The sequence below is a fragment of the Micrasema longulum genome, unplaced genomic scaffold, assembly GCF_059751315.1.
Source record: "Micrasema longulum isolate JH-2025_06_02 unplaced genomic scaffold, ASM5975131v1 h1tg000604l, whole genome shotgun sequence".
NCBI lineage: Eukaryota > Metazoa > Arthropoda > Insecta > Trichoptera > Brachycentridae > Micrasema > Micrasema longulum.
The window spans coordinates 244,595-269,445 of record NW_028277800.1 but is presented as its reverse complement, the minus strand read 5'-3'; the positions used below and the strand labels follow the sequence as shown (position 1 = coordinate 269,445).

The following is a 24,851-nucleotide window of genomic DNA, read 5'->3' as shown; positions in this document are numbered from 1 at the left end:
TTTTCTTTGCTTGAATAACTGAAATTTTTCAATGTTTTTTTTTCATACCTTAAAGTTTTTTCGTTTCCCTTTAGCACTTTCAAGCTTGTGACTAATCGGGTTGTTTTGTATTCAAACCTTAAAAATAATAAATTTGCACTAAGTTTCACTTAGCCAAATTACGTTCATAATCATTAATTTAATTGAAAATATTTGGTACATACAAAAACTATTGTTTTCCCATTGAAAAATGAATCCGTCAAAGTTGCATACTCTCTATTGAGTCATTAAATATTTATTTATAAAAATGATTCTTGATGAATGGGGGCTAGGAGTATCTATTGGTGACGTAAAGCTGTCCAACATCAGATACACAGATGACACAACACTTTTGACAAAGTTTCGTTGGGTTAGGTTTCTGATATAATTTTTAAACCTAACTTTAATAATATGACTAACTTAGAAACTAAACCTATGCCAAAACACATCGGTGGGGAACACTTGGTTCCCATAGAGCCATTTTATATTTTTATAGAACACCCCCCATGTGGAAGCTTTAAATACGGCCGTGGTACTAAGACTGGAGATCAATTAGAACACAACCAATATAATGATCATTGACCGGTCTCAGAGGTTTGGTGATCTCTAAAACTCTTACCAAAGTTTGGAAGTTGTGAACGAGTTCCTGCACCTTGGATCTAAATTAAAACGAAGGGAAACGCAAAGGAAAAATCAAACGTCGAATCGCCATTGTCTTTTACTCGCACGCTTGTCGCCCCATGATACCCAGTGAAGATATAAAAAAAAAATCGAAGCATATTTTATTTTTACTAACAATTTTCTAGCAACTGGCCACACTTAACCTGTCTGTCAATAGACATATAGTCGGTGTTTTCGTTTTGATATTTTTCGGGATTGAACAATTTGAACCTCAGCGTGGCGTAGCTCGCAGCGTGAGAGTTTATCACTCGTGACATTTAGTATTTACAAAATGATTAATCAAAAACAGTAGTGTGTATCTTAAAACGCTTTTCTGAATACTTATTTGGTGCAGTTTTATCTCGGATCGATCCTGAGATATTTTTAATGAAAAATTCTAATACTGATTTGATTAATAGTCAAAGAAACTAAGCATGGATAGTTCGAGCAGTGGTGTGCATAGTGTTCCACCTTTATATGGCTTTAAAGCTAAGCTCGATCATGTTTTTTCTCTTAAAAATAAACCACAAACGAAACCAAAACTAAGCCAAGCTCTACCATTGATACCATTAGGCGCAAGGTTAGAAAAGTTTTAGATAATTTGCATGATTTTGTGTCGTCACGTGATGTTTGCAGATTGATAACATCTTGTAATATTCATATTATATGAATAACACTTGTTTACAAAATCCGTTTTTGATTATAGATATTTGGGATATTATTGGAAATGTAAGATGAGGGGCAAAAAACCGGTGATGGATTTCGTGAACCTAGAAAATGCGAAACATATATATGGTGAGTGTGTTTTTGTGCTGTTTTAGCATATCATTACAGAATGATAGTTTGAAATTATGTTCTGAAAAATAGGCGTTGTCTTGTAAACATTGCTGTGGAAAACGCGAAGTAGAGTAAAAAAGACTTACTGTGAATTCAAAGCCGTATGTCGCACCTTTTTATGCTGCTTGACGTTTACTGACTTCAAGTAAGGTTCCGTAACTTAAGTTGAATGGAACATGAGGCGGGTGCTTCGCGCTGCATCAAGTGTATACATATATATCAATGTGTGTATTTGATAAAATTGGCTCTGAACTATTAAATAAATTATTATGATTATTGTGCCTTCATTCAAGAAACTATTTTATTTATTGAGTATTTGTTAGTAATGAATATATGTATAAATATATATATTATGATTTGGTTATAATTAAATCCTTAGCGGAAAATCTCATGCCCAAGAATACATTTTTCAAGTATTTAAAAAATATTTTAAATACTTATACCCTCAACTATTTGTTCTATTACAGAAATCATTGTCTTAATATTTGTTTGTTTACGGCATTTCTGCGATTTACATTACACTTAATTAAAAAGAGTGTATACCAATCAATTTTAGCATGAGAAAAAAAAGAAGAGGATACATGTAAAAATACATGCTTTTACATAGAAACGGGAAATGTATGATCATAGAATTAAGAATAGTCAAGAACTCGCATACGCACATCAAACAGAAGGCGACTAAACTACTCTTAAAGGAGTAGTTTTACGTTTTGACCCATTAGTTTCCTTGTAGACGTCGCTCAGTATACAACTCCCGATTTGAATTCTATGCCGTGTTGTGTCGTTTTAAAGTGTAGAAATACTGCTGGGATCTTAAAGAAACAGGATGGGATCACATTTCATATGTAAGTAGCAAATGCATGTGTAAGTAGCAAATGCATTACCTAAAAATTGAATTATTTTAGCATCTGTCAGATTGTCAAAGAAAACAAAATGGACATTTTGTTAGTGTTGCCAGGGTAGTCAAATTTTTTACCCTACTTTGCTCATCTGAGAGAACTAATGAAAATTTGACCTCTCGGATTAAACAACGCCGTGGTGGACATTATCTTTGAAACGTCAAATGTTATTTAACATGACATAAAAATATCAGTTTTATATAAAATAAAATTAGTTCTCTTTTTTAAGTTTTTAGTTAAGTTTTTAAGTTCATCAGTTGAATAACTCTTATTAAATGACCCTTAACTTATCTACTCTGTTGTGTAATCAATGTTTCCGCGTGTACAATAAAATTTTAGAGAAATTAACAAATTATTGTAAAAATCTTACATTTGCGTTATGATTATATTTTTCGCGATCTGGCAACATTACGCGGAAACTTCACACATGCGCGCGGCGAAAGTGGAGCAAAGTGGGGGGGGGGGTTGTTTGGACACAGTACGATGTATTCAAATATGATTCTACGCTCCTTCTGGACTATTCTTAATTCTATGTGTATGATATTTGAATAAATAGGGGTTCTTGTGGTTAGGAGAAGAGTGCTTTTCTTAACACAGGCACAGAAATAGTATTTTAGTAAAATTAAATAGTAATTTGAAATGAATATTTCAAGGTACACGGCTAAAACAGGCTCATTGCATTTTTTCGATTTTTTCATCTTAATGCCATTGTTTCCTCCTGAATGGGTTTATAACGAACAAAATATGGTTCTCTGTCTTAAAACGGCTGGCAAAAAACAGACAAAATGCGACTATTTCTGCAACAAGCTCGTTTTTGTCATTTAGTTTAAGTTTTTAAAGAATATAAAGTGGACGTTTTTGTTTGTTCTTTTCTGTGGTTGTATGTAGACATTGTAGACATATATATATTATATTGATTGAAAATCTATTTCTTTAAATGCTGGAACCCGGTGTCCCACAAATAAGGTTTTTATTCTTCTTTTCGCTCTTCTTCGTTCTTTTCATTCTTCATTCAGGCTGTCCAGGAGCAGATTTCAAACTTTAAAAAAAATATAGCAAAATAAATTGATAAGATATTTAAATAATTCTTAATTTTGTTTTAAGTACATGAATGCTGATTGTTTTTGAGACAAAATTTTCTAAATACCAACCTTTAAAACGCAAGCACTCCTGTGAAACACATTTTTGTTAATGAGCCTGTTCTTCCCTTCATTTAGTAATTAAAATTTTGGAAAATATAAACATTTTTCTCTCTTCCTTCCCATTTCCTTATCCTCCTTGTGAACTGTATGTTATGTTTTTTATATTATTGAATCCTGAAATTGGTCTACTCGATTGTTGTTACTTTGTATTTATTGTTTAACTTTTTATGACTGTTGTTTTCAATAAATAAATAAAATCAAAATCTGTTTTTATTCTAATAATATCTTTGCTATTTAAAGTGGATTTCCACGTTCATTAAAACCTCTTAAATAAATTCATTAGAATCTTATAAATTGAATAATATATTTATTTTTTATTCTTATTAATCAATTTAAAATATTTATTGAGTTAGTTTATATTACATGGTAGGTAGTATACAAACTAATATAATATACACTATCCATACTTATTGTAAACCTTTAAAATACTACAGAAAGCATGGGACTTCTAAAATTCATTCATTTTCTTTTCATTCTTCATGCGGGGTGTCCAGTGGCAGATTTCAAACTTTAAAAAAAAATGTTGCAAAATAAATAAACAAGTTATGCAAATAATTCTTAATTTTACTTTAAGTACATAAATGTGATTTTTTTTAAGACAAAATTTTATAAACGCCGACCTTTAAGATACAAGCACCAATCTGTTGATAAACCTTGAAAAATTGTTGAAAAACCTTGGATTTTTTTCTTGCCACTGGCGGGAATCGAACTTGTGACGCCTGTTTCACAGTTGACCGTCTAACCGACTGCGCAACGGCGCCTGTCCTCTGCCTAAAATAGCGCACCAAATGGTTACATTCTGGTTATGCAATGGTTGTTTATGTATTTCCCTCGGATTATGTGAACTCCCGAAATGAAAATTATGCTTGTTTACATAATCTTCAATATCAAAATGTGCTTCATGGTGTTGCTCAGTCGTGTTTCCTTAGAAAAAAATCTTTATCATCCTTTCGGCACAAGTTAATCTCGTTTGATAGTCATTATGGTTCAATTTTTCGATTATTTGGATTTTATGTGGATGAAACTTTAGTCTTTTCTTAATTATTTCATGCAATGTTGATTAAGATATTCCTAAAACCAACGAGCGCCTTGTTAGTAACATCTGTGGATTTTCCAATGCATAATTACTCACACACTGGATGTTTTCATCGGTTGAAACAGGTGGAGCAGGACCTTGGCGACGTCTATTGTCAGCTGTTTTCGAAGCTCTAAATTTGTTTACCCAATTTTTATTTAATTTTAATAAAGGCGCTGACGCCTAGTGGCAGTAAGTGAAAAATTGCATGTTATGTACGCCTCGATAGCGAACAGATGCATTTCTTCCGACCAACAATCCATGGCAGGTAAAACATCCATAGGATCTGCAACTTCAATGCCCCACGCCACCCCTCTCGCTACTTACATTCATATATTATTTAAGATTAAAATACTAAATTTGCCACTGGACACCCTGTACTATAGGCATCTCATCTTTTTCATTCCTTTTTGCTTACATTAAACAATATAGATTGGTTAACTATTTTAGGTTGTCCTCTTGGTGGCATTGGTACCGGGTCTATCGGTCGTGGATATAAGGGAGAGTTTTGTAGATACCAATTACGTCCGGGAATTTATGATTACATCACATACCCCGAGAATCAATTTATTGTAAACATTAGAGACCAAAATAATAAATCTATTTTCCAAAGTGTTATGTCTACATATAGGTTTGTATTATTTTTTGTAATATATTTATATTTGAGTAGTTTTGGTAGTCATGAGGTCATCTCGCACTCTTTCAACTGAAAAAAATATTTGCATTTTTTAAATTATCACTTGTTCTATCATAAATAATTTTTATTTCATCTCTCTCTAGGGTTAATTTTACACTTGTTTTTAATGTAAATTAAAAATATTTTTTGTTAAATACTTGAATAAAGAAATTTATTGATAAAATTTGAAGAAAGAAAATGTAAATGTTTTATTAACAATATTTTGAGTGTGTTCTGTTCTTTGTAGAATGCCGGATTGAACTCTCTAATAAGAAGGGAATTGAAATTGACAGATATTCCAATAAATATGAAGATTTCATTTTTGAGAAGGAAATATAGAAGTCTAAGCATTTAAAAGGCTTGTGATCTGTTAGTAAGCCCGATAAATGCCTAGACTCCTATATTCCCTTCTCAAAAAGGGTCTTTATCCGTTTTGAAATAAAAAAAACTTGAAACTTGAAACTTAACTTAGTTTTATTTTCTTGAAGTATATTAAAATATTAATTTGATATTTTCTACAAATTTTAAAATGCTGGAATGCCATACATTGTTATTTTATTTCGATATCATAATTACAGTTAGTCATAAATACTGTGAAACATAAAACAAACAGTAACAGTAAAATGATAATATAGATAAGTGAAATAAACACATTGTGTATGTATGTATCTTATATTATTTTCATTCCAATCTAAAGTCTTATACTTAATAATATATCAGATTATTATTTTATGTACTTGGAATTGCTTTTGTGTTGATAAATCAATTTAATGTTATGTATGTCATTGGAAAATATTTACATTCTAATATCAGCAATATAATTTACACGGTATAACCCAAAAATTCAGTGATGTTACTATTCTAGATACTCTTTTTATTATGTAATTGTATTGCGAAATATATTTCTCACAATAGTATGATTTTTCTAAAAACGGTCACCTGACAGTTTTACAAATTGATCAATAATGATTTTACAAAATTAAATCAGTATTTTTATGGGAGAATATTGTACAGCTTATTATTCCTATTACAACAGAGACGGAGAACATTTTAGAGAAGGGAATTTAGAAGTTGAGGCATCTACAGGGCTTAGGATCTGTCATTGGCATCTTTCACACTATGTAATATTCACCATTCTGCCTATATTTGAACAATATTATGTATAATATTATGTTCTATATTCCTTCAATTCTTTCATCTGTTGATGTTTTGCGAAGTTAAAGAGCCGAAACCTTTACTGATGCGGGTGAGATTCATCTGATGAAATTATTTCACCTACATACTATTCAATGCCTGATTTTTTTATTCAATTTTCATACTTCTTCTTGGACCGGGTGGATTTATCAACAATATTTTGAGTTTGTCCAAATTTTTGTAGACAAGAACTGGATTCAACCCCCCAGAAAGCTGTTAATATTGACATATCACAACAGAGATGAAGAACATTTTAGAGAAGGGAATATAGAAGTCTAAGCATCTACAAGGCTTATGACCTTTCATTTTGTGTGACGATTGAATTGAAATCGTATTGAATCCAGTTTTGTCTATAAAAATTTGGACAAACTAAAAATATTGTAAACATATACCTATTTGGGTACCCAGAATTATATCTAAGGCATAGATATACAAAATTAGAAAAAAGTTAGTTTATTTTCAATAAAAATAAAGCAGGAATTTGAATGTAAACATATTTGATTATTTTGATGTATTGGAAAAATCAAAGTGTTGCAACAAATACGTTCCTTCACTGAACCATGAAATAACGAATACATAATGTTTATTTTATTCTTATATCGACGGTGGAAAAGCAAAAATTCCTAAGCTACATGTAACCAACTTTACAGAAGAGCCAATTTAAGTACTTTTTTTTATTAATAAAAAATATCATATTTTTAATTATGTAGGAATCATGTCAAAATAATAGGTATATGTAAGATTAAAATAATAATAAAAAATAAAAAAACTTGGCTCTTCTGTAAAACTGCTACATGTCCCATAGGAACGTTTGCCTTTCTACCGTCGATATGCTTAATAGTCACCCAAACGTCAGGCGATCGTTTGAAAAAATCTCACTGTAATTTCCTGAATTTTGTAGTATGCCTTCAAAAAGCAGTGTGCACATGAGATGTATTTAACTAAGTATGTCTTACCCCTAATATAAAATTTCAGAAAACCAAAGAATGCACCCGCTGCTTGGGAATGGAACCTGAATGGATCAGATTGCGAATATACGGGCCTTTACCCTCGAGCTTGGACGACATATAACCTTAGTCAGTACGGAGTCAAACTTGTATGTCGCCAGATATCTCCTGTGCTCCCTCACAACTACAAGGTATAAATGAGTGTCATTTTTACTCAAAACTCCACTTATATAGTTTGTATTTTGGGAAGTAACCACTTTCTTCTCCACATAATTTATCATATTATTATTAATAATAATAATATACTAGCGCATATCAAGTGTACATGTTTGTTAAACATTATAAATTGATGTGTGCATCGAGGGTATTTTTTAACACATTAACTGAACTAGCACCGATCACTTTCTCGGGAAGGCCATTCCATTTCTCCACAACTTTGTTTGTCAGGAAGTTCTTCCTGGGGTTGGATGAGAAGGAGGTAGTGTTTAGTTTCAATGAATGGCCTCTGATATGGCGGTTTTCATTCATAGTGAACATTGATTTCAACTTGGGTACATTATATTGCTCAGTTAAGATTTTGAACGTTTTAATCAAGTCACCACGCCACCTCCGCTCTTCCAGTGAACTTAACCCGAGCTCCCTTAAGCTGTCCTCATATGATTTATTTCTTAGAGAAACTACCATTTTAGTTGCTCTTCTCTGGACTTTCTTCTTTCTCCTCATATCATGGGTTCAACACCAAAATCAAGCATCACTAATTTTTTTTGAGATATTAAGATTGGATGGTGAAAACTAGTGTTATTAAGGTGTATTTTGACACCGTGTAAATATTTATTAAAGTGATTTTGTAAATGCATGAAACGAAGTATAAATAATATTTATTTTATCACAATGTATGCAGCCTAAAATTAATTATTTATTTTGTTCAGTGTATATTTTTATTTTTCCAATTTTAGGATAGCAGTTTACCATGTGCAGTATTTGTTTGGGATATTATAAATGTATGCAATGAACCTCGTACTGTGAGCATTACCTTCACATTCCGAGATGCTTGTCCGTCTAGTGAAAAGAAAAATGACAAAGGTTACTATTATTTTTCCAAATGGTTTTTATTACTGTGTTGTTTGCCTTTAATCTGGTTATAAAGAATTTCTCATTTTAATCAGCCTTGCATCCTAATTTATATACTCAATTTTCAAAATTTATTATATAATGGTGAATTAAACGTATTGATTATTTACATATTTTGTTCAGTTTAAAAATGTATCTTCCAAATCATCATTGTGATATCAAATTGTCTTTACGTAACTAGAGCTTATTTATTCAATGGAATTCTATTGAATCGTGTATATATATTTTTCTTTTTCTTTTAATTTTATTTACATTTTTGCGAAACATATTCGATAAATATATCAAAAAAGTAAATTGCCGCAGAAAATCGTTTCCTTAAAATAGGCATTTGCCCATAAAGGAACCGATTGCAACTTCAAGCGTAATAATAATTCTGGTTTGTCAGACCCTTCGTATATTGGGCTTATTCCTAGAATAAACTAATTTTGTCACAGTGTTTTTTGTGCCATCTCTTCAATATACTTAAAAGTAAAACTAATTTTTACCATTTTGCTGTAATTTTTTAAACATTTTAAAATAAAATTAGATAATACAAAATTTATGAATATTTATTTTGCATGTGCATATTAAACTGAACAACGACACCAATAATAATTATAGGATTGTTATATCAAAGAAAACAATGTTGTTATATTTGATCAACGCTTCTGTAATATTACTTTAGGATTTTTTTCCCAGTTGAATTTTTTGAACCTAGTGTTTGTAGGTGGATAAAGATAAATTTATTGCTTGTTTTCTAGAAAATATGACATTTGAGAGATATACGGATAACAGTACATGTGGAGTATCACTGGAGACTAAAATATCTGACATGATGTGCACATTCACAATAGCCAAAACCAAACAAGAATTCGACTCCACAACGGATGGATTTTGTAAATTTAATTCTACGAAAACAACAGCACCAATTTGGAGTTGTTTAAACTCTCAGGGGAGATTACTTCCTGGTGAAATACCTTCTGATAACAATTTTCCTGGTATGTTATTTGATCTATTCTGCTCTGTATTTACATCTCGGGTAAACAAAATGGTCGGAGCATTACCAAACAATTACATTATGTATGTTTTATCACTCATACTCTGACAAATATAATGTATGAATCCATTTGTGAGACAAAAAGCAATTTTGTTTAGCGTGGATTTGTAATCTCGACCAAATACTATTTCCAGATATAACAAATACTGGCTTTAAAATTACAGACTTTATAGGTACATATACTACTTCTACTCATGTACACAAATTTATATTGTGTACTTCCTCATACAAAACAAATTGTTCACACATGTCATGCATATGTGCCTCGGTACCTAGTACATTGTCTACCTTTATAACTATTTGTTTACTCAAATGAACTAACTTTTCACAAGTTTCTACATAATTTGTGGGTTTATAATAAGTGGCATAAGCAGTTTTCATAGTAAAACTACAGCTTAAATAATGTACAGTTTGAAAGCTGTTTTATTTTTGTACCAAAAATATATAAAAAGTAATCATAGTGGAGGGAATGCTGCGAAGCAAGATTTCACATTCTGTTAATTATCTCTCATACCCATAAACTTTCTAACTCTTAAAATGTCGCTTTTTTAGCAAATGGAATTGGTTTATCCGGTCAGAAGACTGTAGAATCAGGAGGAAAATCTTCTCTGGAGTTCTGCCTAGTGTGGGATATGCCAGTTGTTCATTTTGGAGGAAAGAAGCAGAAATTCAGCAGGTTATATCTCATATTAATTTAATAATATTAAAAACACTTATGTATTTGTTTTCTTATTATCTTTATTTTACTGTCTCTTTTTGTTTTTTTTTTAATATTTCAAACCATTTCATTTGGTTTCGTTGAGTTTTTTTCTTCTTAATACTATTTTTTATTTTCAATTAATCAAAAACAAAATTAATATGTTACGTATTTTCATTATTTTATATGCATAAATATTTGAATTTGAATTAACGCTAATGTCTGAGAACCCGACGACAAACTATTATTCAATAAATGTTATTAAATATTTGTATATAACAACCACTTACCGACTTTTCTAAGTCCACCGGTTTCGAGACGTACACGTCTCTTCGTCAGGACACCAATTAAACCAACATGAAAACCCACTATACACCTTCACCTTGGTTGTTGCACAAATATATTTAAAAAAACATAAAATATGTAAAGTACAATTTTTTTTTAAAAACAAAGAGATGGGTACCTTTCGAAACCGGTAGACATAGAAAAGTCGGTAAGTTTATACAAATATTTAATAACATTTAGTAAAATGTTTGACCTCAAAGTTAATGATTTAAATATTAATAATATATTATTTAATTGTTTATTGGGACAAATATGTTTAATACATACTTTATGTAATGTATTCATATTTTAATAACATGTGTATTATATGAGACAAAGATTCTTTCTATCATAAAACAAATAATAAAAAAGTTATGTACAATAAAACCCAGCACAGGATCAAAGTCCCATGGTTTCATTAGACTTGGGGTCCCGTGCATGTATATATTTTTAAAATGATGCTCGCTTAATATTAATTTTATAAAAAATAGTATCTTTATGTTTTGGAACATATATGTTCTGGAGCTAAAGGTAATATTACTAATGTTTATTTTCCAGTAGAAAAACGTTTGTAATACATACATATATATATATATTTTTATGTTGATACATTTCTTTTCATTATATAATTTCAGTGTAAAACATTTCTCTGGAATAATTAACTCGTTGTAGACTAGGTGCCCGAGCAAAGTTTAATAATCATGCAAATGAAATAAAAAAGCACTTCGATTGAGCTTTAACTATAAAGTCTTTTTTTATTAATCACAACTTATAAAATAATATCCTGTGTCAAGATATATAAACAATTATTGTGATAATTCTATGATTGTAGATACTATACACGATTTTTTGGTAATGAAGGCATTGCTGGTCCCTCTATTGCGTCCTATGCCCTGCTTAATTACAAAGATTGGGAAGATGATCTTGAGGAATGGCAAAGACCAATTTTAGAAGATAAGTAAGAATACATTTTGAATGTCCTTTCTTTCTAGAAATCCATGATTTAAGTTATGAGGTTATTATTTTATCATGGTGCATTAAACACAATATTGTTTTTTGATGATTTTCAGATGTCTCCCCGATTGGTACAAGGGTGCCATAATGAATGAGTTGTATTACATAGCAGATGGAGGAACGGTTTGGTTCGATGTTTCCCAAACTTGTCCCAGAGATGATCCGAGGTGATGAAACGCGCGTTTATGCTTTTAATATGACATAATAACGCCTCATAAGTTACCTGTTTTATGTATTTAAAATAAAGAATATCAAGTATATTTTAATTCTGGTATTATTTTGTAGATGGGCATATGGCGTTTTTGGTTACCTCGAAGGTCACGAATATAGAATGTACAATACTTATGATGTTCATTTTTATGCTTCCTTCGCGTTAGCTCAGTTATGGCCCCGTTTACAGGTAAGGTGATATTTTTACTGAAACATACCATTTTAAAATCCTAACTAGGTGTTAAAGTATCCTTAAAATCTTTTGTTTAAGTTTTATTTTTACTTAAAAGATTTATTTTTAGGTTTCATTACAATATCAGTTTAAGGAAAGTGTTATTACGGAACTGAGGGATCTGAGGAAAAATCTTTTTTGTGGAAAAAAGACAAAAAGAAAAGTTGTCAATAGTGTGCCTCATGACTTGGGCGACCCAGGTATCTACTTACTGAACACTTCCTTGGCTGTAATTTATGTTTTTATAAAATTATTAAATAACGCTTATTTTATGTAGTTTATATGATTTTAAAAAATATTATGTTTATTATTTTAGATGAGAATCCTTTCAATTCTATCAATGCCTACAATATACACGATGTCAGCGAATGGAGAGATCTTAATTTAAAGTTCATCCTTCAAGTGTTCAGAGACTATACAATATTAAAGTCCGATAAGATTCGTCAACTCTCGGAAGAAAGATACCAATCTTTAGAGTTCATCGATGATATTTCCGATGATAATGACGATTTGTATTTTAGATCTACTGATCAAAGGCTGTTGTTGGAATCGCAGCCGGAACCAATGTTTAACCATTCGCACTTTTTAAATCATAAATCCAATTTAAAAATGAATGGATTTTGTAAACGCAACGATGATATTAAAATGAGTACATTCAAGCCAAGGGAGAAGCACGTGAGTGTTAGCAGTAATGATTACAATGACGCAAACAGTTTGAGACAGAATTGTTTTGGTCGGGGATTCTTCCACACTCAGCTGTCAGAATGCAGTGAAGGTAGTCCTTTGCATTATGATAATTCAGTATAGTATTCAAGTCCTACAAAAAAAACTTCTTAAACGCATAAATTCTAAATAAATTTGATGTATGTGTTTTATGTTTAAATAACGTACATAACTCAAATTGATAAATGTTGATTTTGTTTTCATCATTAATTTATCACATTAAAAATAAATTGGGGATTTTACCGGATACAGGTATGACAGAAGCAGCTCTAATGGAAGACATGGTGGATGCTGATAGATATTTAGCCGACATGTATCCCACCTGTCGAATTCTCTTGGATAGAATTCTGGAGTGGGACACGGATGGAGACGGACTTATTGAAAATACCGGAACTCCAGATCAGACTTTTGATGCTTGGGTCATGACTGGCCCCAGGTAATGGCCCCTCTTTATGTATTTATGAATTTAGGAACCTAAGAACGCTCATCAATCATGCAGACATTGTTTTGTATTTATTTTTATTAAAATTATATTATTTATCTACTCTTTGTATGACTTACTTTATAACATGTTGATTTAAGTACTGAATGTTTAATCTGGAATCTAATATAAATTGTTAAATCAAACACAAATTTTTAGTCTTCATTTATAATCGACGAGCTGAACCCGGCAATGCTTTGCTATTGCTAGATTTGAGTTCTTGCTAAATAGATTAAATGAACGCAATCGAATGTTTGATATCAATTAGTGTACCTAGTCCAAATAAGATATGTACGTATACATTATTATTATTATTCTGTTTCGGTTTAGACAAATCGTGACAGAATTTTGATGAATAGGTGTTCGAACATTGTTTTCCAGTCACTATCTGCAGATGTCTCCCTGACACTGTGCGAAAAAGACAACTGCATGTCAGACCTTTCGGTTAGAATAGACAAAATCGAAGTTTCACTGTACCATTTTCCACGCCTCAAATCTGAACCGATTTTGTTCTTTTTTTAGACAGAGTATCAGAATTAAATTTTTTGTAGCGGTATATTTTTTGTTTTTCAAAAATAGTTGTATTTGTATACCGTGCGCTGTGCGCCCGAAGACAGCAGATAAAACCATGGGTTTGAATGGTTCTAGTTCCCATAATAAACTTAAAAAAAAAAAAAACGAAACAATATAGGGACGCGCCAATGATAAATATCTATAATGTGTAAAAAAAGAGCTTTGCCCTAGTTTGGACATGTAGAGCGAATGGACAACGAAAGAACGGCCAAAAATATTTACAACGCGAATGTTTATGGATGCAGAAATAGATAAAGACATGGCATGACCAAATCTAACAAATACTTGAAGATGGACATGGTAAAGTCGGAATAATCGGCGCGCGTGCATCTAAAGATCTATGAATGTAGAGAAAGTTAGATCTGAATGCAAAGATAGAGTGATGTGGCATTCTATTCTCTCTGCCTACCCTTACGGGGAAACGGCATGATAGTTTGTTGGTGTTGTTGTCATTGTAAAAAAAACATTTTTCTAGTGCCATAATTCAGAGAGTAAATACGTGAATACATTTGTATAAAGAAAAGTCGGACCGCGTTTCCTCTTAAGATTAAACATAATTAAGTATACGTACACAACTTAACTAAAAAATCTTTATTAAAAATCGTTCGGATAAACGAAAAAAAGATCTTGTAATTTTTCATTAATAAGTAGGAACCTTCGTACTTGTTTTTGATTTAATTCCTTATCTAAAAATAATAGATATTCAAATATTGAATTTAAGTAGGTAACTAAGTACTTGTTTATGTTTGAATTCCAAAACAAAAAATAATCTATTATTTTCAAATAAAGAATTCTTTTAGCAAATGTCAAACTCTGCTCAGGGATGCACTTAAGTCAAGAATGCGATTTTAAAAAATGTATAGAACATCAGTTGATATTATTTTAGTATAACCGAAAATCCAGTAAAAAGAAATAAATGGGTTTATAAAATTTGATCTACAGGTCTATAAATTGGTTATGTTTTTTATGATAATTTTAGTTTATATTGCTTATTATGTTAATGATAATTAGATTAATTACATTTTTATTTTATTATTGTTAACTTTGTTAAATAACTAATTTAAGGCATGTTTTACTTATTGTAAAATGTTTCCTTTGGCACGGGACACCCCAGTGAGAGAACATTATTCTGTATAAAAAAAAAGAATACAAACATTGTAAAAGTATAAATAAATATTTATTTAAAAAGAAATAAAAAAAAACAGAGTAAAGCATTTTTTCAAAGAATTTTACAAAGTTTATGCTATTACTTGTTTCTGAAAATTTAAATTACTGTTGCTGTTTGTGTCATAAAAATAAAATTATAAAATTTCAGTGCATATTGTGGCGGCCTGTGGCTCGCTGCGCTTCACTGTATGAGTGCAATGGCATCTCTGCAAGATATAAACGGAGACGTTTCACTATGCACCAAACTTTTAAAGAAGGGAAAAGCTTCTTTCGAGAACATCCTGTGGAATGGAAGTTACTACAACTTCGACATAACCAGCAACTCTATAATGGCCGACCAACTGTGTGGGCAATGGTACCTGAGAGCTTGTGGCTTCCAGCATCCGATATTTCCGAGAAAAAACGTTGTGTCGGCATTGAAACATATTTTCGATAATAATGTGATGAAGTTCTCAAATGGAAATCTGGGTGCTGTTAACGGGTACATCCCGAGTTGTGGAGACAAGCCAGGTCACGTGGACACCTCGTCAGTCCAGAGTGAGGAGTGCTGGACGGGGGTGACCTATGGTCTCTCCGCCCTCATGATCCACGAAGGAATGAGAACTGAAGGATTTCGAACAGCGGGTGGAATGTTCAGCACCATGTCTTTTAGTTTTGGTATGAATTTTGAAACTCCCGAAGCTCTATACGAAAATGGAAATTATCGTTCCGTGGGATATATGAGACCCCTCTCTATCTGGGCCATGCAGCACGCTCTGAAACTTAATCCGGTTACTTAATTTACTTATTTTTTATTAATTAAAAAAAAAAATTGACAAAATAAGTACTAAATTATATTATTTATTTTTGTTTTCGTTATTGATTTTCTTCTTTATGATTATGGTTTCCTAATAATTTGTACTTTTTAAAAATATATCTTAAAATCCCTCGATAATTTGAAAAATTTATTTGGTGCCAAGTAATGGTATAGGCGATAATTTGTTCGAGTTGTTAAACTGTTATTTTTTATTTTAATCATAATAAAATACATACTTACGTATGTACATGTATATACAATTAGGCGAACCAAAGTTTAAAAAAAAAATAAGAATTGAGACATTAAGACATTTGTAAAATAATGCAATATTGTAAAATTGATTATCAGTTCGAATATAACACGACCTGTATAATCAGAGCAGGAATGAAAGGAAAAATTCACTAATCTTAACCCCGAATATAAAGCAAATGTTTTTTTTTTATAAATATTTGGAGTAAAAAATATTCATTGTATTCTGGCCAATATGGTATTTTACAGCCTAATATTTTTCATGAAGTATCATATTACATATATAAATCTATTGTATTTTTTTAATATGCAAAGCGAGTGATATTTTTCTATAAAATACCAATTTAACAAAATGAATATTAACCTAATTTAATATTAATCATGAATAATATGTGTAAACTGTGGACGGGTTTTTATAAACATTCTTATTTAATTTCTGTAATGGAGATACAGTATTTAACGAGTCATTGTGCATTTAATCGGCTGGTTTGTTTAATAGACATATCAGGCAACATATTAAAATGATGTCCAGTATTATTTATGAATGTATATAAAACCAGCCCTCGCATAATACTATTGTGTAATGTGCCTTATTGCGTAAAGTGAATATATCCCTTAAATTCTTCTTCCCTAGGGAGTTCTAGACTAGTCTAATTTCTAGTTTTGTATTACTTACCAAAGAGTAAACTTTGTGATATTTTTCATTAAATTTGTCGAAATTTTAACCCAGTAATTTATAAAGTGATGTTATTATTATTTAAAAGTTTTTAAATAAATACGATTCGTATTATAATTTTCAAAATAACTTTTACCATTTCTACTATCGGTACCTAGTGATAAACCATAGAAGATATAATTCACCGTTTGAATTTACATAATACTTATGTGTTATGTTGATAACCAAAAAATTCAAATACGTTTTTTTGGCGTTTTCAGTCAAATGGGACTAGCCGCATTGATTGGTGTATTTAAATTTCAAAATTGATCAATAGACTACTTGCATTTCATTAAATTCAATACCGCAAATGAATCATCCCCACTAAAGATCCAAGCAATGAAGCGTACATCCCTAAATCCAATACAGGTGATGACTCATACTCGATTTGTGTGAAAGCAATACAGTGAATACGTATGCCGTGCGTAACTGCCACAATTAACTTCGTATACTTCGCATACGATAGTAAAAATGGATTTTTTAGTGTAAATCAACAACGCAAAATAAACTGCAATTAAATTTATTGTTTATCTTTTTTTATTATGAAATTGCAAGGTTTTTTGTTCCCCCTTAAACATTTTTTAAATGGTTTTTCCATGGTATTGAACTTAGATAGACGATATATTAAAATGTGCGTCGATGGATTTCAGAATAAGCTAAGTATGGTTTAAAAATTTCAGTAGATTTTTCTGAAAAATTCTGATTTATATATTTTTTATCATGGCATTAAGTGAAAAATGCAAAATTGTCAATCTTAGTCATCCAAAATTATTCCTGACGTATATATATTACTGTAGTATTTTGATATGATTTATTTTCATTAGTCTAATGTATTGTTAGAATCTAATATTTAATTTACTTCATATATTATTTTATGAACTAATATTTTTTTGTTACGTTTGTCGAAAATTGTATTATAAATATATTTTTAGAATCTTACTCACAAAAATAATATTTTAGCTGTTAAAATAACATAGATAGATGGTTATAAATAATATTGAAACTTGATGGATTACCTAGAATAAATTGTTAATCAAATGTAAAATCTTATAAGTAATTATGATAAGGGACCCTCTACTGCCAGCATTATCTTTACAAAATTGACAAATACGTATCAGACTTTTAAAATATCAGAATATAAACCCACCTTATTTGTAATCCAAAGCAAATTATTATTTTAATCCTTTCAATGCCTACATACATACATACAAAATGGCATTTACATGTCATTGGGTCCTCAAATTGTGTTTTAGTTGTTAATTATTGATGTTTGATGGTGTGAAAAAAATGTTTAATTTTTTATTATTCTCAATATTAATATCAAATCCATTTTCAATTGATTCAAACAAATTATTTTGATCTTATTTACTTTTCTAGTTCATTCTCGAATAGAGTCTTTTCACATTTTTTGATTATTTTCATTTTTAAATAAGAAAAAAAATTACAATGGTAACGAAATGGTGTTAATACTTTTTTTATGTGATGAAGGATAAATTTTCTACAAAGGTTTAAAAAAAGATCCATAATTTGAATTACCCGAAAATGAGATGCGCCTTGTGGGACAAACGGCACATATGATGTTTTGGCGCTAAACTTGTACGCAACGTTTAGTTGAAGCGCAGACGGCGGGCATAATGTGTGATGTCAAAATGACGTAATGCCGCCGTTTTGTATGTGGTAATTTTTAAACCTGAAAATTATAAATGAAAACTTGTTTTAAACATATTGAGAGTTATATCATTAGAATCATAAAAATCCGCTCTAAATATGTATTATATTTATTACGGTAAACCCAACTTGTAAAAATACCCTATTATAACAGGATTTCATTCCATTAACAATGCACTAAAATATACATATTTTTTTGTTATGAAGTATTCATATTTTTCCTACCATAAATACAAATCCATACCTACTTCAGAGGCATTGTGTGTGATTTGTAAATTCAATCCTAAAACTAAGTACTTGTGATTTTTTGCATTTATATTAAGGCAGTGTTTTATTTTATTAGGTCAAATAAGCCATAAAACTAATATGCTTAATACTGTAACCAAATAAGTTATTTTTTTGTTTTGAAGTGTGATGCAGATATTGTTTTATAAACTATTTGAATTTTTAAATAAGTTCAAATAAACTCAATTAATTTTTTTTATGTTTCACTAATCTGTCCTCATAAATACGATCATGGTTTGTAAGGAGATTTACAACATTCTAATAAATCTTCTAAAAATTAAGTAAAATTATATCTGGTTCAGCCGAATACCCTTGATTTATACTTAATATTTTGGTGGTAAGTAAACTTTTTGATAATAATTAATAACACCTTTTATCTAATAAACATATTTATTAAATTTAACTGTGTTTGTCTATTCAATAATATCCTTTCTACACAGCTTGATTGCCTTAGGGTCATTTGACAAATTTCATTTAAGTTAAATAATATTGACATTTTTCATCAAAATGAACACATGGGTTGCTTAATCCAAAAACGTGTACTTAAAAAAACACTTAACATGCGAGTAAACTATGGCATTTTAATTCGTGGGTAGTTATTTTCCTTCGTTCTCTAATGGACTTTGTGATCAGACATGAGGCTATGTAGAATAATGCTGCGATGTGTGAAGAGATAATCCTTTTATTACACTGTAACTGTGAAAAACGATACAGACATACCGTTTCATTCGTAAATATAATTTAATGAGTTGAGTAAGTAGGTAATAAATTATATTTTTAAATACATTTTTCACGATTTTAAAGTACATAAATAATAACACTTGACAGCTGCCTCAACTGTGTCCAGGCAGCTTCGGCAAACATTCTGTGTATTGAATAGAATCAGAATCTTGGACGAGTGTTTTTGGGTAAAAATCCTAAAAAAGAAAATCGACTCCAGATAAGTCCGCCTCGTAGCGTAGTGGCTGGCTTGTTCCCTTCGGCAAACATTCTGGATGTGGAATATTGGTTTAAAGATAGTTTTACATTGCAATATTACATTTATGGACATTGCGTATCTGAAAAGATGCCACAAGACCTCTGAAATGGATCTGGGTATGTGTAAGGGCTTTCGATGCAATTGTAGTTAAATGTTTTTGGTGTAGGATTGATTAGATATGATTGTGATGCGTTATATGATAATAATATAAAACTTAGCAGGAGTATTGCTATACAGGTTATTAGTTAAATGAAAAGATTCACTGAGACATTTAATTGAGATCTTATACGGATATTAGAATATATAGTTGTGAAATGTGGATAATACTGAACAAATTTAGGCGCATTTATTAAAGTATTTTATATCTGTTACGATGTTGTGTAAGGCGTCAACTACCAACGCTGATCGGGGAAGGTTTGGCTTCGCCGACTTCTGTTTGGTAGCAGCTGGTGGCGTGTTCAGCTGGTTAGTTTGGACAGCCTGGCGTTTGATGTGTCCATACAATATTTCATTGTTCCTGGACTGGCACCTGAAGCGTAAAACTGATCAATTTGTCTTCCATGAAATGAAAATGATAAAAATACGCTAAAATTGGAGCACCAATGTAATGCCCTGTGCAGCACTGGGTGCAAATAGGGAAATGATGACAGCTGCCAGCTAGTGTCGTATATATGGTAACGACTTACACAGAAGTTAAAATGAACCAAGGAATGTGTATATGAAATTAGTGATTGTATGTGTATCTCTTTTTTAAAAAAACATTGAGGGCTTTAATGGTAAGTAATTATGTACTAATCTTTACTAACACCAATTATTGAGGGGAACCCAATATTTGTTAGTCTTAGATGCATTAACCTACTTGTGTATTTAGGGTTGATGTTTAGATGTATTTAGTATAGGAATAATATGTCTATTTATTGTACATCGGTGGCTCTTAACTTTCCTTAGCTTTGGCAAAAACGTTACAATTATTTAACTTAAATTTCAAAGCCATTGGCCTTTAGAATACTTTTTAATATTTATAAGTGTACATGTACTCTTTTTTAATCCTTTGTGACTATTATTTTGCATTTGTGATTTTTGAAGATGTGTCATGTGTAAGATCTCAAATTCAAAAAAACATGTTGTATTTAAATTCAAAATACATTTATTAAATATTTTTTGTTATTACAATTTTACATCATGTTACATTTTTTAAATTAATTTACACTCTTAATAATTTAATTGACACAGTTTTGAATAGATGTAACTCATCCATCTCAATATTTACAAAATATTGAACCTAATTACATAAATTATTTGTGGTTATAAAATGTACACATAAAACAGAATAAATGCAAGATTCATCTCGTAGAAAAAACTAAAATAATCTAATGCAGGTTTCTTTTAATGTTTAATTTATTATTGTTCCCAAATTTTTATTATACAAAATCAAAGGTCATTATAATTTGATAATTGTATTGTTTTAATAATGTTTATGAATTCATAAATAAAAATAGTGAAAATTTTACATAAATGATTTATTACAAAATCTATGGTTTTTATTTTCATATCAGTTCAATTTTTTTATTAAATTATTATCTTTGGATTCAACAATTTAGTTGTTAACTGAAGTTTTTGCTGCCATATTATTAGAATTAATTGTGTACGTTTCGTATTATAAAATACGTAATTGCTTTACTTGATAAATTGGAACCAGTCATTTGATAGCCACGTCATATAAAAAAATAGCTTGCTTATTTATGTATATTTCCTTAAATTACTTTTTGAATTCAAACAAACAAACTATCACGCCGTTTCTCCGTAAGGGTAGGCAGAGAGGATAGAACGCCACATCACTCTATCTCTGCATACAGATCTCGCTTCCTCTACATTCATACATCTTCTCATGCACGCGCGCCGATTATTCCAACTTTTGATATGTCCACCTTCAAGTATTTGTTGGATTTGGTCATGCCATGTCTTTTTCGGCCTTCCCCTATTTCTGCATCCATCGACATTCGCATTGTAAATATTCTTAGCTGTCTTTCTCTGTTCATTTGCTCTACATGTCCAAACCAGCGCAGAGCTCCTTTCTTGATTTTGTCCATAATGCTTATCTCAGCCTTACATAATGTACGGATCTCAGCATTTGTGCATCTATCGTACATAGTTTTACCACACATTCGCCTTCAGAGATCGCATTTCGACAGCATTCAGCCTACTTTCATACCTGTTTTTCCAAGTCCATACTTCGCTCCCATATAACAGGGTCGGGACCAGGACTTCATTGTGAACTGTTAATTTTGCCTCTTGCAACAAACATTTATTTGCCAAGGTTGATTTAAGTGCTCTGTTCCCGGCACTCACCGTGCTTTCAATTTTTTTTTCAGTCATTCCATCCCTAATAAACATACTTCCCAGATACACAAATTCCTCTACTTGTTTTAGTATAACTCCATTCACAGTGGTTTCACATTTAGTCACACTTTCATTTCTTTCAAAAACCATCACATTTAATTTATCGACATTCATCAGCAAATCGCTTCCCTTGCATACATCGTAGACCTTTGTAACCAAAAATTGCAGTTCTTCTTTGTTGTTAGCAAGAAGCATGGCTTCATCAGCATACAAAAGACAGTTGTCATTTAAATCACCCAGTTTTGCTTCCATTCTTAAGCCTTTCAGTTTTTTCATGCAGTTGATATACACGTTGAACAGCCATGGTGACATCACACATCCCTGCTTGACACGTTTATGAATGTCAAACCACGATGTGTATGATCCATTTACCCTAACACATGCTGTGCTGTCTTTATACAGAGAAGCGATAGCTCGTGTCAGATTTCCGCTCACTCCATACTCCGATAACACCTTCCATAATTTTTCCCTCTCAACTCTATCAAACGCTTTTTGAATTCATTCTTATTTATTTGAAGTATAAACAAGTAAAGACATGTACATAATTCAATACCTAATTAGTCAAGAAAGATTTTGGAACTCCTGGAAAATATACATTTTCTTAAATTACTTTTTAAATTAATTTTTATTTATTTGAAGTATAAAAAAGTAAAGATATGTATATAATTTTTAGAGTTATACCCTAACAGAGTCGCCCATACGGAGTAAAAACATTCAAACTTTACTATGTACATATTACAGCAATACAACGGGCCATAGGTACTCGAGTTCAAAATTGCGAGCGCAAACTGAAACTGTCCATTATACGTTTGTTGTTAAACTAAAAACCAATCTAAAACCAAACCAAAAATTTGGAACGCTTTCGTTCTATGCAATAGAGCTTAAGGGCTTCTCTAGAGAATTATTACTCCGAGATATAATTCAATACCTAATTAGTTAAGAAATATTTTGGAACTCCTGGAAATTTTGTTAAACTAAAAATATGTATGGCACATAGTTCACAAATATCATATTTATATAATGGTTATCACACTAGAAAACATTTAAAGTATTAATAATTTATTATATTTACATATTAACCTTTCCGATCGTAAGCATGAAAAAAATCCGCATGTTCCAGAGTATCAGGAATACCCCAACTAAAATACTATAAATATGACTTTTGATAAAAAAATCATAAACTATTATGATTGACTTGGAAGTGTCTGTAAAACTACAGGTAACCCTCCTACAACACGGTAGATCTGATAGGTTCTTATAAAATGCCGTGTTTTGCCGGGGAAAATGAGCAATAAGAGAGGTTAGGTTCCAAAAAAATTTTTTTGTTATTAAAAAAATTATAATAATTTATCACATTTATGTAAACTGTAAACAATATATCTTTTTCAATCCATTAAATTTTGATTTAATGATTTTCTTCCACATCGATGCTCGATATAACTAAAGTTTAGCATATTTTCTGTTGAATGATAGTGTCATTTTTACTCTCTAAATCTTTTTTATACTTGGTGCTTTCCGTTCGCTTTGTGATTTTGGTTTGCTTGCTGTTTCTTAAAAGATCATTGTAGATTTTGCTTATACGGAAAAAGGCAATTTTCCAGCTCATTTTTGAATTTTCAGCTTCTTTCAGTGGACGAGTCCACATTAAAAAAAATGACTAAATTTTTTGCTTGGCAGGCATTTTCTTATTTTCTTCAATGTCAAACCATTCTTTTCACAATATTCATCACTGTTCGTCCCCTCTAAACGTATTGAATGTTTGAATCCATTTCCAGCAAATCTGCTTTGCCTCAATAAATCTTGAATGTCCTCAATGCTCATATTGTCTAAACCGTCGCCTTCGATTGATCTCGCGAGTTCTGACAATTTCATTTTCTGATAATGTACATACATCCTATACACAGTCATGTTATGAGAAGCCATGTTGTAGTAGGGTTTCCGCAAAGTTTTAATTGTTTCGCTTGTTGTTTGCAAGGGGAAAAAGAAAACAAAAATGTGAATTCTGATTGAAATTATTTGGCAGAAAATTAACATTATGGGGAAATCGATAAGATGATGAGTATGCTACCTGGGGGGACCTAGATACTGCTTTAGATGCGGATGAGTTAATGTTGTTTTTACACTCATGGTTACTAAACACATTTAAAATTAATTACCATAACAAGAACTGTATTTTAATTTTGATTATATTTATTTTACTAATGTTGTCAAGGTCCATTAGATATAATATTATCTGTGCACATATGTCCTGGGCCAAATTCTTAAACAAAAGTAACAATTTATTCTTTATATATTTATTTTAAACGAATTACTGACTAAAACATATTAAATTGTAAAATAATATGCATGGTTCACATAATATTAAAATATGATATTTGATGTATTATTTACATGTATTTTGGTTGAGTTTTTGTATGTTTTCTTTGTTTTATTTACAAATTATATACTATCCCAAAGGTTAATGCCTAAAAGCAATGCGTACAATAAAAACATACTTAAAATTAAAAGTGGAAAGTACTTTTTACAGTCTCGAAGAATTCCGGAAAAAAATTTAGTTTCAAGTAGATATTATCTAAATTTATGTGACTTAATAAATCACTCACAATAATATGAGTGAATGAGATACTTATTTATGATTTGAATATGGTACCTACAATAATTGA

General features: G+C 30.7%; 1 protein-coding gene across 1 annotated transcript; it reads left to right on the top strand.

Annotated features, from left to right (window-relative positions):
- The first annotated feature begins 833 nt into the window (after window positions 1-833).
- On the top strand, window positions 834-16,014 carry LOC148280235 (non-lysosomal glucosylceramidase). Its single transcript, XM_088228706.1, has 14 exons — window positions 834-1,258; window positions 1,385-1,473; window positions 5,142-5,322; window positions 7,537-7,699; window positions 8,465-8,591; window positions 9,380-9,616; window positions 10,228-10,351; window positions 11,529-11,654; window positions 11,767-11,877; window positions 11,996-12,110; window positions 12,223-12,352; window positions 12,469-12,927; window positions 13,128-13,311; window positions 15,245-16,014. Exons 1-14 carry the CDS (start codon window positions 1,113-1,115, stop codon window positions 15,873-15,875), a joined length of 2,823 nt encoding a protein of 940 aa, XP_088084832.1. The 5' UTR covers window positions 834-1,112; the 3' UTR covers window positions 15,876-16,014.
- The last annotated feature ends 8,837 nt before the right edge of the window (window positions 16,015-24,851 follow it).

What these genes read in the sequence shown, in the direction of transcription:
- LOC148280235 (XM_088228706.1), top strand. Translation starts at nt 1,113, where the DNA reads ATGGATAGTTCGAGCAGTGGTGTGCATAGTGTTCCACCTTTATATGGC. An exon ending in AAGAAGCAGAAATTCAGCAG is followed by an intron (nt 10,352 to 11,528) that starts GTTATATCTCAT and finishes CTATGATTGTAG; the next exon opens with ATACTATACACGATTTTTTG. An exon ending in AGTTATGGCCCCGTTTACAG is followed by an intron (nt 12,111 to 12,222) that starts GTAAGGTGATAT and finishes ATTTATTTTTAG; the next exon opens with GTTTCATTACAATATCAGTT.